Here is a 16,057-nt window from a genome sequence, read left to right as displayed (position 1 = left end):
CCTCCTCTGTCCCTACCCCCCAACTAGCTTTGTTTGAGGGTGTGCCAAACTAGCCGCTAGGCAGGTATTATGCAAATGTGTTACTTGGTGACATCACCACATTACGGATAAAATGCAGGACTTCAAGCAAGGTGTTTCAGGCAGTTCAGGAGCAGTGTTTCTGTGGGGGAGAGTAACTCCCTTCGGCCAGGACTTTTGGCTTTGTAACTTTGCAGACCTTTTACACACAAAACTATATAACACAATAAAGGAGAAGAATAAAAGCACAAAAGCATAATAGGTCCTCTTTAACCCAGTGTTTATTAGTAATGAATGAATTATAAGTTTGGATGGATGTGACCGACTGATGATACAGTTGTATTGTGCCTCTCGCTGGAAAGCTGATGATATCAGGAGCAATAGCTGTTGTGTTATTACACCACCCTCCTCAGACACAGTAAACCCCCTGTGATAAATATTACAGAGCAACCTCTCTGTCTGAGGACAGGCTGCAGTGACAGGACCACTCAAGTTAAGTGCAATAGTGAGTTTATTGAGGATGGATGAACTGTGCAGGTGGGTGCTAACGTCAGCACAGACTCCAGGTAGACGTGACACCAGACCAGCAGTCTGTATACTCGTCTGATGCTCAGTTGGGCCATGCTGTGAATAATCTAGGTGACATATCTGCGAGGTGTGGGACCGAGCAAGATGGACAGCTCGTGATGGTGGAGCCGGTGTTTCGGGACTCTCGAAGGACCTTCTGCTCTTTTCTAGAGCATAGAAACTTCCTATTAGGACAGTGAGAGAAAGTCTGCATGGGCGGTCAATCACAAACTTTAATCCCGCTTTTCCAAATTTCCCTGCACAGCACTTCAGCAGTAAACTGATTGACATACTGTATATATTATTTATGTGAGAGAAATAATGTGATTTTCTCAATAGAAAAAAAACATTGGTCAGGGACAGTGATGTAGTGGTTAAGATGTGTGTTGCCGTAATTAAATAATGTTGGTTTTATACAGATTGATCACATGGTTACTCAGAGTTTCTGCACCGAATCAACCAATGATAAACAACAGAGGTTGTTCACAGTGAACGTACAGAATGTATTTTATTTCCTCGTCCTTAAAACCTCTGCTGTTGCCTTTGTTTGATTGGTTTTCAATTTTCGGTAATGTAATATTGCACTGTAACTGCAATATAAAGAGGACCTATTATGCTTTTGTGCTTTTTCCTTTTCCATTAGTGTGTTATATAGTTTTTTATCCATGTAAAAGGTCTGCAGTTACAAAGCCCAAAGTCCAGCCAAAGGGAGTTACTCTCCCCTACAGAAACACTGCTCCTGAATTGCCTGAAACGCCTTGATTGAAGTTCCGCCTTTTATCCATAATGTGGTGATGTCACCAAGTAACACGTTTGCATAATACCTGCCTTGTGGCTAATTTGGCATGGTCTCAAACAAAGCTAGTTAGAGCGGAGCTGAAACGGAGCCCCCAGGAGAACTATAGAGTCCCCAGTCGGCGCCCTTTCCAGGACGCCAGCCAGAGACTCCAAGAAGGCCGCATAGGGCTGCTGTTTGGTGCATAAGCACACACATCAGTCAAAGATTTCCTCTTAGCGACTTGCAGCCGCAGAGAGGCGACCCTCTCATTCTCCAGGGAGAACTCCAACACAGCAGCGCTCAGCCGGGGGCTTATGAGTATCCCCACACCCGCCCGGCTCTTCTCACCCTGGGCAACTCCGGAAAAGGCGAGAGTCCAGCCCCTCTACAGGGGTGTGGTACCAGAACTGGAGCTATGCGTGGAGGTGAGCCCAACTATATCTAGTTGGTATCGCTCTACCTACCACACCAGCTCCGGTTCCTTCCCCGCCAGAGAGGTGACATTCCACGTGCCAAAAGCCAGTCTGCGATGCCAGAGATCCGCACTCCTAGATCCCCGCCTTTGCCTGCTGCCTGACTCACACTGCACCCGACCCCAATGTCTATCCCTGCGGGGGGTGGGCCCACAGGTTGCTGGCTCCATGATGCCTTTTTGGGCTGAGACTGGCTGGGCCCCATGGGCCAAGGCCCGGCCATCAGACGCTCGGCGACGAGCTCCCCTCCCGGGTCTGGCTCCAGGAGGGGGCCCCGGTCTCCCTTGTCCGGGCAAGGTTATTCTAGTCCGTATGGTCTGAATCATTGAGGTTTGTGAATCGCTCTTGGTCTGGCCCCTCCCCTGAGACCACTTTGCCTTGGGAGACCCTACCAAGAGCTACTGCCCCCGATAACACAGCTCCCACACACAAACCCCTCCACCACGATAAGGTGGCAATTCATTGAAGGAGAAAATGTCTAACTATTGCTTTAAATGTTTCGTAAATTCAATTTCTGTTTTCATCTTACTAAATAAAGCGTTGCTTGCTTCCCAGTAAAAAATTTAAAGAAAACAAAATTAAACTCATTTTCTTTATCATTAAGATTTCCAGACTGACATACTGTCCGTTTTCAACATTGATTGGTAAAATACCAGATTTCAACTTTTCAAATAAAGCTCTCTGCTTCTTAGATAAATTAATTCTTCTTCTCCATATACACATTTTATTATCCTGAAAGTAAAAAATGTTGGTTTAGTTTCTCAGCATACCCATATTTGTAAAATAAAGTGTAATAACCCTCTAGTCATCCCTCACTCTTTGCTTTAATTAACAGTAAACCAAAAATGGGATGAAGAAAATAAAGAGATGAAGGTATTCCCAGTAGTTCAGTATCATTTTACAGATTATTGTAATCTTACAGCCTCCTGTGAACCTGGAGTGGACGTGGCTCGTTGTTGCCCCTGTGGAGAAAAAAACAGCATCGCTCCCAAAGCCGCCCCTCCCTATCAGCCCTCTCAGCCATCTCTGCCTTTGCCCTTTCCTCTGTCGAGCCAAAAACAGACACCAGCCACAGGTGGTCTCTGTGCTTTATCGGTTCTGACACGCATCTCTTGCCTTAAGAGCTTAGAGAGACAATTAAAAATTCATTAGGACAATGAAACGAGAGAGAATAAAATAGAAATAGGACAGACAACATCACATAACCTTGCTGAGGCTCCAAAGTGCTCTGACCTATCGTCTACAATGTCTCTTGCTGGAGGCACTATGTGTGGTTGTGTTGTGGTGTAACTATAGAGATACAGAGTCTGTCTAATATAGAAAACAAGGCTGCCCTTACCCTGAAAATCACACGACAGTGGGACATTTATTTATAGACTTTGGAGCCCTGAAATTCACTTCTACCCTCAACTATTTTCAGTTCATTTTTCTGCTCCTCAAAGCAAATAGTCTTTTAAAGACTAAGCTCAAGCACACTGTCCCCAGACATTTGACCACATTTAAATGATTCTGACTAACAAATAACCACCATCCTGGTTTTTTGTTTACTTGCAAATTAGTCTTCTCTGTCTGTGTTTAGCTCATTTATAAGGGACTGAATTTGTATTTTCCTTGTTGAATCTTTCCTACACTACAAAACACTTTTTGATCAGTTTCCCATAAATGTTTTCAGTCACAAGCTATTAAACAAGTAAGGGATAATGTACAGCGAGCCGGTCGCTGTTGTGAAATGAACCCGACAGGGCGATGTGGCACACAGAGGGGTCTGGCATTGCCTTGAACAGGTTTATTTCACAACAATGACCCGCTCGCTGTACATTATCCCGCTTATTACATTTAAGAAATCAATAATTTGACACAAAAATGGTCCTCCAGAGTCCGACATCAGAACTGCGTCCATAGCAACGGTCTGTTATACATAGCAACGGTCTGCTATAAAGAAATAACAGACCGTAGAATGACATGATTGACCCATTAAAAAATGAGTATTCAACAAGGCTGTGTAATAACATGACATATTTTCTAACATTTTACGCACATTGTTGCGACAGAGTCTTCTCTACATCAGTTGCTCTCAATTTTTTCGAGTCGCGACCCACCAGAATAATCAGGTTGGTGTTCATGAGTCTCCCCCACCGCCAGCTGTCTCTATGCGCCTTCCCCTGCATATTTTGAGTGATTGTTGTGAATGTTCTGATTAATAAATGTAGGCTAAATAAATAATGCTTTGTTTGTGATGACAGTTTTGTTTAGTTTGAACAGCTAGCACTTAGGCGTCGTTCAATATGCTCAAGGCACTGTGGATTTTTCTCTCCCCCTGACACGCCGGAAATCCCCCATCAGAAACTACTGCACGTACACTTTGACTCTCTCGTCTTCCTCACTCTTGGTCTGGGTCACATGAGCGGATAAGTGTCAGATCATTTATCTCATGTTGGGACTGGAGGTGGAGTACGCTTTTATCACATCGCTGCCTCTCACCTCTTCCATCTCACTCTCTAATGTCTTCTCAAATTGCAAGATCACTCTCTAACAGAGTAATTGTAAAAACACTTTTCCTCATCTCTGCAAACACACACTCTCCTCAAATTACAATTTGGGTCACTAGGTTTCAAGATCTTCTCCTCTGTGTCTTTAGACTTAGGATGTGCTGGATGTTTCAGAGATGAGACACTATAGACCTCACTCTGCTTTCTTACCTGCATACCACCAAAGATCCCCTCCTGCTGGGTATCCAGGTATCCTGCGGTGTTACTGTAGCTCCTTCTCCACATTAAATAACTTGGCAAATCTGATCCCACTGGGATCCATCCAATAATAATTCAGAGTAAATGGAGAAATGCTGAGGTTGTTTTCCAGCAGCTTGTGTAACTGCTGAGGTTGTGAATATAACAGCAGTGAGCTGCTGAGTGCATTACTGTCACACCGAGCCCCATTAAACTCACAAATGAAATGTTCCCAAATACATTTATTATTTCTGAATCTGATGCAATCACCACTGATGAATTATGCACTACTGATACAATTCTGTACAGTGATTCAATATCAGCACAATAATAATCACTTGTTTTCTTACACATAACCAACGATGATTAGGACGCTGTAGGTTTCAAACTTTTCCATCACTATGGCAGATTTTTAAACTAGAAAAATAAAGACCATTTTTTGCTGGTTTGTACATGTAAGATATTAAAGGGCTGATCCATCTGCATTCTTTTCTGTTTTTTTTTTTCAAATGGAAACATCCACTCAGCCATTCATCAATATTCAGTAAAGTTATGAATAATGTGAACTCTAGCACTGAGTCAAAGTTAACTGAGATAAGTTTGGAAATAACTGAAAGGGTTAGTTTGGATTTTTTTAAGTGGGGTTGTACGTATACGCCCGCGTTCTGCGAGGTAAAATTACTGTTTTTATGAATGTAGTCTTGTGGCTTTGAAGAGGGTGATATAATGGCTTCAGTTCCCCATTGGAAAGGCCTGGGAATACCACTGGGAAGCTACAGAATGATATTAAAAACCTAAAAAAAACAAATTTAATTCATTGTTTGAAATTTGCACGACATGTTGACATATTTAGATTTGTTTTCTTTTTGTTGACCATTAAATTTCCAAAGCTAATTGCTGCCTGTTTTTAGCGTCATATTTAACAGACCGATATGAGAGTGGCATCAATCTTCTCATCTAACTCACGGCAAGAGGGCCAATGAGCATATTTTTAAAAAATGTGAAACTATTCTTTTAATGGGCACTTCAGGGTCTTTTACTATCATGTTTATTGAATTATTGGAATAATGTTTGTAGATTTGCAAAAATAAATCTGGAAACAATTTAGAGCAATTAATGGCAAGAAAGAAAATCCTCCTTATTGTGTTCTTTAGTTTTCTGTTTTCGTTGATTCTGTTGCTGGATTATTTTCCAAATGCAACAATGCAAAAAAAATGTATCATGAATGAAAATACAGCCATTTTATGCTGCAAAATGCTCTTCGGCCTCTTTTATATATAATTATATTGTCAAATTGTACAATACAGAATTCCAAACAATACACAAGACTTCTAGCTGACACACTGGTGAAATAATTTTACATGTTACAAGTACGTTACACCCTGAAGAGATAGGCTGGCACAGTATGAGGATCTGCTATAATCTAAATCTCTGTGGTTGGCATCCCATTAATTTAGTCTATACTGATTTAATAAATATACAGATCATTCTATCATTCACATTTGCTTAGACAAAAATAACCAATATTATAAAACGCTAAAAATAAAACTTGTACAAAGTTAACATTGTCTGCCACATGGCTTAATGCAAATGGCTCACCATAATAACTGATAAAGTGCATTTCGGATACTTGAGGCAGATTATTATCACATTAGATTCTCAAAAGTAAATGTATGTAACACAACAGAATCAAATCTATAGTATGAACTCTTCCCTTAACCAAAACATTTGTAATCCACATTATTCCAAGGAGGATGCAGTGGCAAGATTTCTAAACACAAGACCACTTGTAAATTAGTAGATGACAAAACCACCACTGACATAAAAAACAAAACATTAACTGTGTGGTTATTGTGGTTGTCAGTGCTGCTCCCGGAGATATAGTACAGTAGGTTTGATTCCTGATTGAAAAGCTCATAAAAGCCCTCTGATGTAAAGCTTCAGGAGAGAGGTTTGATGATAGAGGAAGGCGACAATTGTGGATCCATTTACAATTCTCAGTCGCAAAGAATTGCATTCCTTTTATGTTTGAATGACCTATTTTTGCTAGTCTCATATGGAGTTTACATTTGAATTAAAGGAATAGTTTGACACTTTGGGACAAGATTGATACCACTCTCACGGATGTACCATAAACATGAAGCTCGAGCCAGGAAACGGTCAGCTTAGCTTAGTTTAGCATAAAGACTGGAAACAGGGCTGTGTTTGAAGCTAACAAAATGTGCTTACCAGCACCTCTAAAACTCACTAGCAAATGTAGGCTACATCTCGTTAGTTTAATCTGTACAAAGCCCATAGACTGTATATAAAAAGTGGACGTCGTCACCGTGATGTCATCAATTGGTTTGTCGACTGTCATTTTGAAGCTTCGAGTTCGGCATTTTGGCCGTCACCATCTTGTTTTTTTGGAACCAGAAGTGACACGAGAGGGTGGAGCTAAGTACAACCGAACGCTGAATAAGATGAGGTGACCAAAATGTTACAATTAAAACACACTGTGAAAGGGTTAGAGTTGTTAGACGAAAACACGGAAAACTCCCAGATCGGACAATGCTGTGGAAGCGACCTGTCAATCACAAGGAAGCCACGCCCTAAAGCATATCCTTCTCTATTGTCTATTTCACTCTAAATGGGACCATAGTTTACTAACTGAACATCATGCTGTATAGAAGAAGACTTGAAACTAGCGATTGAGACCATAAACTCATGTTTACAATGTTTACTGAGGTAATAAATCAAGTGAGAAGTAGTTCTATACAATCAGACTTCTTTTTGCAACCAGAAGAGTCGCCCCCTGCTGGCTGTTAGAAAGAATGCAATTTTAAGGCACTTCCGCATTTGCTTCACTTTTCAGAACTGGAGGTTGCCCATTGACAAAAACCCAAGTGTGAAAACTAAAAATGACAAGTTGTGGTTTTACAGCCAATAAAAGTCCGCAACATAACCTCCCGTAAAACCACACCCCATGTGTTTTTTTAATTTTTTTACAAAAACATTTTTCTTTTACAAATAAACGATGTATAAAGTGTTAAACAGTGAGCTTTGGATGTGCTGGTTTTGTTACCTTTGGCCAGAGCCAGGGTAGCTGTCCCCTCTGTTTCCAGTTTTGATGATAAACTAAACTAAACAGCTCATGGCTTCAGCAACATATTTACCGTGCAGACATGGCATCTATCTTCTCGACAAGAAAGTGAATATTCATATTTACCAAAATGTCAAACTATTCCTTTAAAATCAAACTTAATGAAAAGTAGCCACAAAACATGTGCTGTTGCTTTTAAATCCACGTATCCCTCAGGACTTCTCGCCATGTTGGTGGGAGTGGTCTCGCTGAAAGAGCAGGGTCATGCCCTTCCTGAAGCGGTGGTCCCTGACACTGTAGATAATGACATTACAGCAGCTGTTTCCTGTCAGGATCCAGAAGGCAAAAAAGGAAAAGTTACACCAGGTGTATCCCACCACGTTCCCGAGCACAAACACTGCGATGGGAGAGAAGGATGCTGTGAAGGCGAATGTCAGTATACCAATTGTCTTGGCAGCTTTGATGTCTGAAAAGGATGGCCTGTGAGAGCACCCTCCGCCTCCTCCACCTCCTCCACCTCCCACTCCTCCCCCTCCCCCTCCGTCACTCAGACTCCCCTCTGAGAGCAGTTTGCGTTTTCGAGAGTACCGTCGGATGCTGGTGAAAGACACAATGTTAACTGCTAATGTGCCACCGAGCAGTGTGAAGTCAAACGCTGGGAATAACAGCAAAATGTTGGCATCGGGTGGCAGCTGGCCTCCGAACAATAGTGGGCTGTAGTTACACATACGACTGCACTCATTGTACTCCAATGTGAAGTTGCTGCTGAAGATGAGGGGCGCAAGAGCCAGCAGGAAGCTGGCAGCCCAGGAGAGCAGGATGAGGAGCAGCGTCCGTCTCCGGGTCACCAAGGAGTCCTTGTGGAGCGGCCGTAGGATGGCCACGCTTCGCTCCATTGTCATGAGGAAGATGGTGCTGATGGAGACAAAAGTGCATCCAGCGAACACGGGACCAATCAGCATGCAGGGCTGCCAAGGGCTCACCAGTCCCCCAGGAGAAGAGGTGGTGGCTGGGGATGTAGAACTACCCTGGTACCAAATAGGAGGTGCGCTGGTCACCATCAGAGAGATCTCAGTGTAGACGGAGAAAGGGACCACGAGGACACCGACCATCATGTCTGCTATGGCCAGAGACACTGTCAGAGAGAGACAACAAGAAGAAGAAAAGGGGACACATTCAGGCTGTTTTCTTGACGATACACTTCCAGCTCTGTTAGTTAAAATGTCACTATGAAATGAAAAAGCACAGTATTGTGAATATTTTTAAAGCAGTACAAAATAAAACATTTTTACTTAGATTTTTTGCTGTATTAAATCAACATGTTTTCATCCCAACTCGGCAGATAGTGCCGCTTTGTCACGCCCCTTGGCGTCACTTTATTTTTGGCATCAAAACCACTATAGTTACCCTTGTTAGTTTTAAGAAAGAAATACATGGTTGGGCTTAAAACTACTACGTTTGTACAGTAAAAATGAAAATGAACTACATTGAAAATGACACTGAATGTTGTGAACATGGGACACGAACCAACAGCTGATTGTAACGTGACGCACGGGACATGAACAGCGGTCTCCTGAATGAAAGCCACAAAGAAAGTGTTTGTTGGACCCATCCACCTCCCCTACCACCCGTCTGGTGTGTTTTTTTGCTCTTAAAACTACGTCACCACACTCCTGGCGCACTTTCATTGAGCGTTTACGGTTGTCACGGCTGGGTTTACATTGTAGTTAATGGAACGCCCGGTGCGTTACCAGTGCTAATGGGTGCCGTGTGCGGTGGTACCGAATGCCGATGGCCGTGACAAAGCCTCAGTATTTAATGCCCTGGGAATGAGAACGGGCTAAAATAAACTAGTGTTTTGGAATAAAAAATGGTGAGAATTGAAATTATAATCATATCTGGTCAGTGCAATATGGGCATTTCGTTTCAATTAGATAAGGCAATAGTTCCCAAACTTTTCCCCTTCAAGAACCACAAATTACATCACAGACCCCCATTTGATAAGATTTTGTCCCAGGGTACCCCATCTGATTGGATTTTTGCTTTGAGATGTTTGACCAAAATCGTCATACTTTCTGTCATTGTGTTATTTATGGATGGAAGTATAGTGCAAATAAATGATTCCTATTTTTGTTGGGGATCCCCTGGAACCCACTCAAGGACCCCACTTTGAAAACCACTGAGATAAATTACCAAGATCTTCTTAGATCTTTGCAATTACACCTTAGATGGTCTTTCGTGTTAGCAGGTTGATAAATTCTTCTTCTTCCTTACCAATATTGATTTTAAAGATCCAGCGTGTAACATTTCGGGGGATCTATTCGAACAAATGGAATATAATATTCATAAATATGTTTTCATTGGTGTATAATCACCAACAGACAAACCAAACACTGATTCTAGAGAGAGACTTTCACATTTTTACGTTACCTGAAAGCCAGAAGGCCATAGAGTGCAAAACCGTGGTAGTGTTATTAGGGTAAGGATGACCTCTGAGCGAGGCGAACGGCGTTACCACAGTTTTACACTCGGCGGCTCACATTACTGCAGTCTTGGAAAGGGAGGAGTGAGCGGAGGGGTACTCAGTTGTTTGCAATCTGCAACCACACCACTAGATGCCGTCAAATCCTACACACTGTACCTTTATTAGAAATATGAAATTCCATTTTGCCATTTATTTATTTTCAGTATTGAATTTCTGCCAAAATTTCCCTTCCCTGTGGATTAGCATTGTGGAATGCATTTAAACACTGATTTACACTTGGTTAGTTTAAATAGTATTCTGAAATAACAAGTTTGCGTTAAGCATCGAGTGGTCAGATGATAAACAACATTTACCTTTCAGGTATCCCTGTGGTGTTCGGGACTGCCTCGTTTGCACAAAGACAGTAAGGGTGATCACATTTCCAACCACGATGGCAAACGCCAGGCTGACCATGAACACCACTGCCAAAGTACGATTGATAAATCCACAGCAGCAGAGGGTGCAGAGAGGGGCCAGTGACTGGCCTGAACCGAGTCCTGCCTGAGCAGCTGCAGTGATGTTAAACGGACAGTCTGTAGTCGGCAGCAGAGCGACACTGACGTTGGGAAGCAGAGCAGTCATGGCCCAGGATAGACTGGTTTCACCCCTTGTGATGTGTAGGTGGTCGGGCCACTCAGGAAACCATGTCCTGGACTGGGAAACTATACTGATGAAAAATGAAAAATATAAGAAGGCAGTTAAATCATCTGTCCAAATAATGATCCAATCTTGTTAAAAGCAGCATAAAGTACTGTATGTCATTAATTAAAACCGTGAAGGACTTTGCAAATAAAAATTTCACCTGAGCATTACTGTAAAAAAAAGGTTTTGTAAGGGAAAAATCTGTCAAACAAATGGAGAGTTGACCCTATCCTTGAACTTTCCTACTGTACATCAACAGTCAACAAAAAATTATATATTCTCTAAATGCTGTTCTGTCGCAGAAAATCACATTCAATTTGTAATTTTTGTAAGTGCAGACAAAGGCATGGTGTTTCAGGGTAGAATATGTCAGCCCATTTTGTTTTTAGCGGGAGTTAATAACAGTTAACACTTTGACTTGCCCTCTGCACTGTGTTCCAGCTGCAAATGTCAGCATGTAAGGTATTCATATTCATTCATATTAACTGCCAAAACCCAAAGCACTTTCTAGTTTTTTTTAGCATTGACTTTTAGCTTTCTTTAGAAAATGTCCCTTCAAGCTAGTAATTCATTTGGAGCAGCTACTTTGTAAAGATCCTTGCTTTTGATTTGTATATTAACCTGTAACCTCATCTACATAAGTGATACAAATATTATTTATTATATATTAAATTATTATTATTAACTTAATTGTATATTAAGTTTAGCTGGCTGAATGGGATAAGTGGTTACATACAGTATAATGAATGAATGGAAGTTTAGCTGTGACTAGTGACTATTATGTCACTTTCTTTTCGTATCCGACCCTAACATACACCTAGCTGCAATTTAATATGTTGCAAAATGTGAATTTCATGCCTGTACATTGATCGTCTAACAAAAAATACCTTTTATTCATCGTTTTACTGTCATATATCAAGCCACGCCCATAATCTAATAATGTATGGAGGGTGTGGAGAGGTAAACTATGTAAAGACTTGACAACACTACAGTACCTGCAATGTTTTAAGGTGTGTGTTTATAAAAATTACCCTAAAACGTTTTGGATAAACGGCTGAACTTTCTCAGATTATACAGTTTTTTGTGCAAAAAAACCCCAAACAATGTGTTTTCATACAACGGTTTGTATATCGTGTGAAAAAGTTATTCCTCATTTTACATGCATTTTCCTACAAATATCCAGCAACACGTGTTAATTTCTGCTTGTTCCATGCATACAGTCTTTTCAAAATAAACTTCCGTTAGGAAGGACACTACATTTGTTGCTCTTTATACTTCCTGATTCACAATTAAGTGGATTACATACAAATTGATTTTGTGGGATATATACAAATTACAGTTCCTTACTTTTAGTAGGCATAGCTACGGACAATGTATGAGAACAGCCTGAAAAAAAACATATCAACATATCAATGCTAGGTATCTTTTATCCAAGATTTCCAAACAGAGTAGGGACAGTGATTTTTCTACTTGTGTGTTGTGGATAGATGCTGTTCTTGTGCCCCAACACTATTGGAAGCACCTCGGTGATGTCAGAACCTATACAGAGAGACTCTAAGTTCAGTACCAAATGTCTCTCTCAGCTGACAACTGAATACATGGGTCCTTCAATCATTTATGCTGTTCACTGGGCTGGAGAGCAGGAAGGTACACACATCCAAGAAAACAAAGGGTAACAGGAATGGACATATTCAGAGCAAAACCAAACCAAAACCCATGTTCTCACTGTGGCTTTGGGCTCAGGAACAGTCAACAAAACATCGCAGCTGTGAGACAAGAAATCCTTTTAACAGTTAACAGCAGTGAATTAGCCTCAGAATAAAGAGAGGCTCTTGAGAAGCAGAAAAAAACACTTGTAGGTGTACACTCTGTGACCAGCATATTGTTCAGGATTTAATGAAGACTCAGATGAATTGCACATGAAAGCTCATATGCTCCACAACTTGCTCACATATGCTTGATTACTTTGAATTTGAATATCAGTCTTTCTTCCACAAATTTAATTCAAAGACGCAGATGGTAAAAACACAGGGGAATTATTGCTACGGAGAGCAAATTCTGAACCACTAAAACATGCCTGTATGTAAACAAATAATACAACTTGCGGACCTTTATTGTTTTTCTATTTTATTTGTATGCAATGCTAACAGCATAGAAAATTAAATGGATGCATGAAGTTGAAATTGTTCATATATTTAATCAAAGATTATTATACAGTGCCTATAAAAAGTATTCACCCCCAAGTAACTACAAAAGCCCTTTTCAGACATGGAATATGTAACACTGCTAGCTTCATCTAGCTGTTACAGTGAAGGCTTTTTGTCATTCAGTTAGGTGTTAATGATCCGTATGGTTTTATTCAAACTCAGACACATTATCAGAAAGAGCTACTTGCTTGCGACAATTGGCCCCTGGTGCAAGGATAGATTTTATATCGTATAGTGTCATTGAAGCCTTAATCATCATCGTGAGTGCGGCGTATAGATTCTCACAGTGAATCTGATGCAATCAATTTCAAATGTCTTTTTTGCAAACGTGTAATATCACCACTGAGTTTTGGGAGCCCAATCACCCTGTTTCCTAGCGTTCTTGGCTCCGTGTTTCTCAGCAGCCCAGTTTAACATTAGCCTACATTGTGCTGACATACGTAATCGCTGTCTGGATTATATTCAGAGGCAAAGTTTTCTGCATCCAGCTCGCCCACTTTCAACAGTTCATGGTCTTGAAATGAGCACAAGGTATGAAATGGTATGAATGAATGAGCTGTGTTTGTCCCTCAGGTGAGAGTACAGCTCGGGCAGAGAGACTGTGTCGATCTGATTGCCTGATTGATACCATTGTTTGTAGGCTCTATAACGCTGTATTGGCTTGGTATTTACATGGTCATCATATCAGCATTCAGAGAGGACTGCATGGATTTATGTGTCCTGCAAGACTCAATAGGCAGTTATGTCCGTGTGCAGTGTCTTTTATTACGCATGCTTAACTAAAGGCACAGCCGAGGCTCCCTATGAATTACCAAGGCCAAAGGCCTGGAAGGAGGTATTGTTTTCACCGGCGTTGGTTTGTTTGTTTGTCTGTCTGTCTGTCTGTCTGTCTGTCTGTCTGTTTGTCTGTCTGTCTGTCTGTCTGTCTGTCCTTCTGTTATCAGGATTACTCCAAAGGTTCGAAATGGATTTGAATAAAAATTTTTGAAGGGGTGGAGTGTAGCACAATGAACAATCCATTAGATTTTGGTGGCGAGAAGAATTCCGATCAACCTGAGCATTAAACCCACAGGGTATAACACATTCGCAGTGTAACTGATGACGTGTTGATGAGAGCAGAGAGATATGTGTGTGGATGTGTGGCGAGACATCGAGGTGCAGGATCTGCTGTCCGTCCGCGGTTACAGAGAAAAAAGCCGCAGATGAAACACACCGTGTTAATAATAAGCCGACCACCTCGCGTTACCGCCAGCTGTGAGCTGTGATCTGTTTTTAAAATCACGCACCTTGGCGGAGGTCTGCGCTCTCCGAGTGCCATTCTATTGTGGAGAATGGCTTTACTTCCTCACTGTTTGGGGTCCCCACTGCTATATGTGTAATAATTAGGGCTGTCAAACGATTGAAATATTTAATCGCGATTAAACGCATGATTGTCCATAGTTAATTGTGATTAATCGTAAATTAATCGCACATTTTTTATCTGTTCAGAATGTACCTTAAGGGGAGATTTGTCAAGTATTTAACACTCTTATCAACATACATTAATTGGCTTTCTGCAAATGTATGTATTTATTACTGGAAATCAATTAATTAAACAATGACAAATATTATCCAGAAACCCTCACAGGTACTGCATTTAGCATAACAAAATATGCTCAAATCATAACATGGCAAACTGCAGCCCAACAGGCAACAACAGCTGTCAGTGTGTCAGTGTGCTGACTTGACTATGACTTGCCCCAAACTGCATGTGATTATCATAAAATGGGCATGTCTGTAAAGGGGAGACTCGTGGGTACTCATAGAACCCATTTTCATTCACATATCTTGAGGTCAGAGGTCAAGGGACCCTTTTGAATATGTCCATGACAGTTTTTCCTCACCAAAATTATTTAACCTCCTCCCCGACAAGCTAGTGTGACATGGTCGGTTAATTAATGGATTCCTCAGGTTTTCTAGTTTCATATGATATCAGGATCTTCACTCTATCTTTAAAACTGAGCTTGATACAACCTAAAAAGTTGTGTTAATGCGTCAAAGAATGGCATCAAATGGCATTAAAACAAATTTGAGTTAACATGTTATTATTGCGTTGGACAGCCGTAGTAAAAATAATAACAATAATTGCGAAATGCATTATTTTTCCTGAACTTACAAAAAAAAACCAATATGTAGGAAAGTATTGAAGTGATAATCCATCCCTTGGCCACAAACTGGGCCTGCTGGTGACTTTACTTATTGGGGGTCAATCAGACCCCCAGAGAGGTCTAGCTCCTCTCCTAATCCTAATAGACTAATTTAGGATGTGGGGGTGATACACTTCATAAATATTGCTGTCAACACCAATCACAGATGTAGAAAACAGGAAAATCCACTGCCATGTTTTACAGCTGTGGTCTCTTAGACCTCAAACAGACATATGCAGCGGACTTCTGAAGGATGTTATCAGTTCAAAATCATGTTTATGAGCAAATTTCATTAAATTAGGAAAAGCCATAAAGTATCCAGCTCATAAAACAATGTTTTATGAGCAGTTAAAGGTTAACAATGTTAACCATGCTGTGGGTGACATGCACAGATTGATTTCACATTTTAATATTCAGATATACTTGGTGAAAGTCAGATTGGGAGATCATCCATCTGCCTTCATGCTCTTGGTATCACTTCACAACTGTGACGGCAATCATAACATTTTATAACTCAAAGGGATCAAGGCCAAGATTTACAAGAGAGTGCTTTGATTGTTAACATTATGAAAGAATCTTGTGAATATTTAAGAAGTGAACTGATGATTCAATTCCCTTTAAAATACTAAGAGGAGTGGGAGGGAAAGGCGAGATATGGTGACATGAATCATTGTGTTTCTTTTAACTCTGCTTCAGCTTTTTATGCATGGATTGCATTATCTGTGAATATCTATAAGTACATAAATACATAGATAATTATGTTAATGCAGCATAAATGGGAATTTTAAAAAGTAAAAAATTAAACAATTGCCTAGATTTTACACATTTAACCCTACTGGCTTGTGAAATGGATG

The 16,057-nt window shown here is 40.8% G+C and overlaps 2 protein-coding genes across 4 annotated transcripts in view; both read right to left on the bottom strand.

The window, feature by feature from the left end:
* slc22a31 (solute carrier family 22 member 31) overlaps nt 1-16,057 on the bottom strand; it is a 284,522-nt gene that overhangs the window by 180,129 nt on the left and 88,336 nt on the right. The window lies entirely within an intron of this gene.
* Nucleotides 4,787-16,057, bottom strand: part of LOC141756157 (trace amine-associated receptor 13c) — a 20,193-nt gene continuing 8,922 nt past the window's right edge. For 2 of the 3 annotated variants that reach the window (XM_074615710.1, XM_074615702.1), the window contains 2 exons: nt 10,483-10,835; nt 4,787-8,779 (listed from right to left, as the gene is read on the bottom strand). In XM_074615710.1, coding sequence (XP_074471811.1) covers nt 7,857-8,779; nt 10,483-10,750 — 1,191 coding nt within the window. In that variant the 5' untranslated portion in view covers nt 10,751-10,835 and the 3' untranslated portion in view covers nt 4,787-7,856. The remainder of the gene's footprint in view (nt 8,780-10,482; nt 10,836-16,057) is intronic. The other variant, XM_074615693.1, reaches the window with a different exon arrangement.

Source organism: Sebastes fasciatus, chromosome 2 (assembly GCF_043250625.1).
Source record: "Sebastes fasciatus isolate fSebFas1 chromosome 2, fSebFas1.pri, whole genome shotgun sequence".
Taxonomy (NCBI): Eukaryota; Metazoa; Chordata; class Actinopteri; order Perciformes; family Sebastidae; genus Sebastes; species Sebastes fasciatus.
Note: the sequence above shows the minus strand (reverse complement) of the source record. Positions and strands in the feature narration are given on the sequence as shown.